Below are 5,144 nucleotides of genomic sequence, written 5' to 3' on the forward strand. Positions count from 1 at the left end.
CCTCTTATCTTGAGGTCGGACTGCTCCAGCGCCATCCCCGGAAAGCGCTTCGTGAACTCCGCTTCATTCATTACCGAGTAGACTGCCCCTGTGTCAACTTCCATGCGTATCGACTAACCATTGATGACCACTGTAGCGCAAATTGGTGGGACTCTCGGCTCCAGGACGTTCACAGCGTCCGGCTGTGGTCTGATGGGGGCACTCACTAGTCTGCCCTCCATAAATTGCCGACGTCCGTTTCTCCGTCTTCGTCGTCGGGTGTCGCATCCACCGGGTCTACGACCATCACTCCTCGGCGAGGTCGATACCTGGCCGGTCCTGCTCCTTGCTGCCTGTTCCTTTGTTCCGTGTCGTGCGGACTGGTCCCAGATTCCTGTCCGCTCATGCATTTTTTTGCTACATGACCTCTTTTCTGGCACGTAAAACACCGTAAATTCCGGAATCTGCAGGATCACTAGTGGTGCCTTCCGCCGCAGCGATGACACTCATTGGCAGCTTCGCTGTTTCTCGACACGCGGTGAACGTTCACCTCCTCCGCCTGACCGGTCATCATTTTCGCGCCCGACACGGCGGCTTCCATGCTGGTGATAATTCTGACCGTGCGATCCAGCGTCAGCCCGACTCTTCCAGCAACCGCCGTCGCATTGCATCGTCCCAAATACCATGCACAATCCGGTCCCTCAAGTTGTTTTCCAGCTCCCCTCCAAAATCACATGGGTCCGCCAACTTACGCAGTTCGGCAACGAACTCCTTGACTGGTTCACCATCCCTTTGTGTCGGGCAGTGAAAATGATACCGTTGTACTATCACTGACGGTTTTGGTGAACAATGGTTGGTCAGCAGCTGGACACACTCGGTGAGGGGAACATCACTTGGCCGTCGGGGTGCAAGTAAGCGACGAAGCAGTGAGTACGTCAGCTTCCCGCACGAGCTGAGGAACACAGCACGTTTTTTATCCTCCGGAATGCTGTTGGCGATGAAATGCTGTTCAAGAATCTCCACGTACTCTTCCCATTCATGCCCTTCACCAGCAAACGGCTCTAGCTTCGACATCACGGTCGACAGACGGTTAATCCTCGTCGCCAATTGTTACAGGTAGAGAATATGGTTTAGTAACACAATGGAATACATGCGGCCAGCATGGCGATCACTCGTCGCTCATAACCCTAATGCCAGTAACTCGGCCACCTCGTCCAGTCCATGTCCCGCGCGCCACCTAGATGACCATCTGCTAACCTTTGCAGCTGTTGAGTTGCACAACACCAGGTGGCGCTAGTTACGGCCACAACAAAACCCTTTACGTCTTCAGCAGGGTTGCCAGTTCCGCTTAATATAAGCGAATGTGGGCTTCTTTTTTCACCGAGTCGCTTGCAAGTTTTTACAGTCTCTTGTTGCGTTTTTTTTGGCTTACTCGCACTTTTCCTGCAAATATTATTATTTTAATGCCCGTCAAGCGCGTTTGTCGTTATATATACGCGATAGTAGCAGTAGCCACAAAACACGAAACAGTCCCTGTCAATTCGTTAATGTTTTGACGCCTTGCCAGCACTCCTGGTCGTCTACGTCGTAGTGTGTTGCCGGTGTTCTTTGTGCAAAATGGCTTCGAAGTGGTTCAAATAATGTAAACAAGTTTCGAGGTGTTTGCAGCCGGGACTTTCAACCGACATTAAAAATGTTACAGCTATTCAACTCTAAAAACATGTATGGTTCCGAAGTGGTTCCTGTATGGTTCCTGAGTGTTTTCCCTCATTCTTGTGGATATCGTCGCTGTTCAAAATAAAGTAATTTTCCCGGCCGCGGCGGTTGAATTTCTTTGGAGGAGAAATTCTAGAGGCCCGTGTACTGTGCGATGTCAGTGCACGTTAAAGAACCCCAGGTGGTCGAAATTTCCGGAGCCCTCCACTACGGTGTCTCTATAGCCTTAGTCGCTTTGGGGCGTTAAACCCCATAAACCAAACCTAAACCAAACCAAAATAAAGTAATTTGTTCACCTTCCCTTCGTATTTCTGTGATTTTTGGGTACTATAATTAAACGATTTCCAAGAATGAGCAAATTTGTTATCGTCCGCTTCTTTTGGGCTTCTTAGCAAAGTCGCGCCGCTTTTTTTGGGCTTGTTTTGGGGTCGTTAGTTGCTTGTTTGCTCGGCGCCATCTGGCAACTCTGGTCTTCAGCAAAACGGGTTCCGCGACGCCGTTTGGAAGTGAAAGATGCGCGCGAAAAAATTTGTCGGCGAACCGCAGTTTGTTTGCGAATTCGGCTGGTGATCGCGACGCCTGTACTTAATTTTGTTAACTTCCGTATCTCATAAAAGGTCCGTTTTCAGTGTAAGTCAATGTTTCTAGATAAAGACAGTTGTAAAACTCTCTTCGGGTATGCGGCCCCTTTCTGTCGCCGATTTCATCTCAAAGAGATGCGAGCGTCATCTCTTGGGTGGTGGGAGTACTGCGTTTTTTTCTATGGCCTCCGTGACCAGCTTTAGCCTCGGTACGTTAACACCGCGCTTGATCTCAGAGGCCAGGATTTCTCTTGACCGCCGCGGCGCCCATTGACTGCGCTTGGTCACTGATTGCTGCGCGAAAGATTAACATTGGGCCTCTTCGATTAACCGCGCTCGGGCAGCCCGCTGGCCATGGAGCAAAATCCATGCCGCTGGCGGCCCGCAAGTTCGCCTCTGACAGGAAAACGCATCATGATCACGTGGGCTGGCGGCCACCGGAACCAGCCGGTAGCGGCAATCACGGCGGCAAGCAAGTTGCGGATCACGGAGGGCAGATGCTCTCTCTAGCTTCGCGTTCTGCGTCTCACGTGCGAAAGGTAGGAATCGGCTGCTTGGTATCGAAAACAACGACTCGCAGTTATTGAGGGCTGCGTGCCGCAGACTGCAGAACATGCAGCTGATCAAGCTCGCACTCGTATACATCGGCAACGATAACGCGAGCGTGTGCCTTCGGTTCACTGTGTAAGCTTCAAGCATAGGACGGAAAAACTGCCCGTGCGTTGTTTATCAAACGACAAGCCGTACTCACGGATTATTGCGTGTTTGCTTACTACGCAGTAAGTATAATATGACTGGTATGACCGCCGACGATCGACCCTGGTGGACTCTGCTGTGGTCGTTGCGATTTCTACGCTCATAACCTGCTTCCTGTAAGCTGTAAGCAGAAAAGAATCGGGATACGTTCGTTCAACTGTAGTCTGTCGGCCGCCGGCTTTTGCTGCGGGCAAGGAACGCATATAATCTCGGCAAAAGCGCATATCAGCTTGTTGAACGTCCACCCAGAACAAGCGGGTGCACTGTATAAATTTAGCTGCGTCGTTTCTGTAATAATACAGCTTTATAGCAGAGAACTGGCACTGGAATGAAAGGCGCTACAATAAAGCCCTGCGTGTCGGCGCCTCACGTTCTGCGTGTGTTTGCATGACGATCAGCGCTCATTTTTATCTCTTTTTTTAAATGAGCCAAACGCGAGGAGGTGCATGCCTAGGGTAATTCTCAGATATTTTGAGCATATGTGGCAGAAGGCCCGAGCATGAAGCTGTACAACAGTTGGCGACGACAGAATCAGCACTGGTCGGCGCGACAATTATTGCCCGCAGAGATGTCTCGAGCAATGTGCTCGTGAGGGCTTTTAATAAAGGACATGTTTCAGTCAAGCGTTTTTCAAAGCATATCCACTTTAGCACTGCGCCAAACTCAACGAAGACCATACGCTCCCGTATCGCGCTCAACCAACACTTCGTAAAACACGTTCAGCACATGCATATATGCGCGCGTCTCAACGCGTACTCGGAACTGGAATCCGGTTGCTCTCGTGAAAGGCCTCGAACACCATCGCAATATCCGCCGGGCGCACGAAATTAACAGCGGAAATATTTTGTGAATCAGCTGGTATGCGGTGGTAATATGAAGCGAGCAATTGTGCTTGCGAGGTGGTGAGACGATCGAAATATGATCGCGCATACGCACGCAAAACATATCAATAAACACCGAGAACTACCGCAAAAGGTGCCATTGAAGGCGACACAGTCGATATGCACCGTGGCCTAGTCGAAACAAGCGTCTGCATCGCGCAAAACATCGCATGAAGAACCGCGGTCCTTCTAGTCCTTATAAAAATGGCCGCGCGAGCTTCCCGCTACCGTACACCTCTCTGTCGTCTGCTAGCTGCCCGAGCGCTGCCAGCACAAAATCGTCCTGGCGAGTCTGGCCGCCGGCTGGCAGCCCGAAACCGCCCAGCCAGAGAAAAACGAACGCGTTCCGGGCAGCCACCGGAAGTGGGCGGAGCAACCCAAAAAAACGAGCGCGCTCGGGCAGCCCGCAAGCAACCCGCGGGCTGCCAGAAGCCGATTAGTTCGCGCCTCGCATCGTCTGCGCCGTGGGCAGCTGCTTCTAGCCGCGCTCATCTATGAATTGCGAAGTCCGCGTGCGCTCCACGTCTGGGGTACGTGAGGGCAGGATGCTCGAGGTTGAGCTTTTGGCTGTAAATATCGGAGAAAACTGGAAGCCTTTCTTTCCGCGGTTTAGAGAAACATGACGTACCGCTTGCCTCCTCGTAGTTTATGTTGATAATATTCCTCGGGTGGGTAATATTCCTTAAGCACGTTGTTTTTTTAACGGACGCGAGCCATCTCCTTCCAGCAACCCTCAAGCTGGGAGTAGCAGACGACGCGCTCATCCTAAAGCGACCGCAGCGCCACCGCCTGGACAGCGATCGCGTGGGGCCGCTCTGCTCCCTGGCTCGCCGGCGCAGTTTCCCAACTGTCTTTATCTAGAAACGTTGGCAAGGGAGTGACACCAAGGGAGTGACACTCTCATAGAGCCAATGGGGACGTTTTTTTTTTCGGAGGCGATGGTGGCGGCACCTGGGAGAGGCGGTAAACGCATAAAAAATCCAATATGGCGGCCCGCGTTTAGGCGGCTGGTTATACCGCCTGTTCCGTATTTATGTGTCTGTGTTAGAAAAAATTCTCCTGCGCAAAATACTGGACTATATGGGCTCAAACGCCGAATACAAGGTAGCTTATGATGGTCTTCGTCTTTCGATATTTAATTTAACATCTAAACTTCCCTGCGTTTTCAGGAATAGGCGAAAAACTGCATTCGGCTGCGGCAGAACTTTCCGTCCAGGCGAGCAAAGAAGCC

At 51.5% G+C, this 5,144-nt stretch overlaps 1 protein-coding gene across 1 annotated transcript; it reads right to left on the bottom strand.

Moving 5' to 3' along the window:
* Window positions 1–612: 612 nt before the first annotated feature.
* On the bottom strand, window positions 613–1,053 carry LOC149353470 (uncharacterized). The gene has a single exon (XM_089575825.1). The coding sequence runs from the start codon at window positions 1,051–1,053 to the stop codon at window positions 613–615; it is 441 nt and encodes a 146-aa protein (XP_089431951.1).
* Window positions 1,054–5,144: the final 4,091 nt, after the last annotated feature.

This window comes from Amblyomma mixtum, chromosome 3, assembly GCF_055824585.1.
Source record: "Amblyomma mixtum isolate Tamu chromosome 3, ASM5582458v1, whole genome shotgun sequence".
NCBI lineage: Eukaryota > Metazoa > Arthropoda > Arachnida > Ixodida > Ixodidae > Amblyomma > Amblyomma mixtum.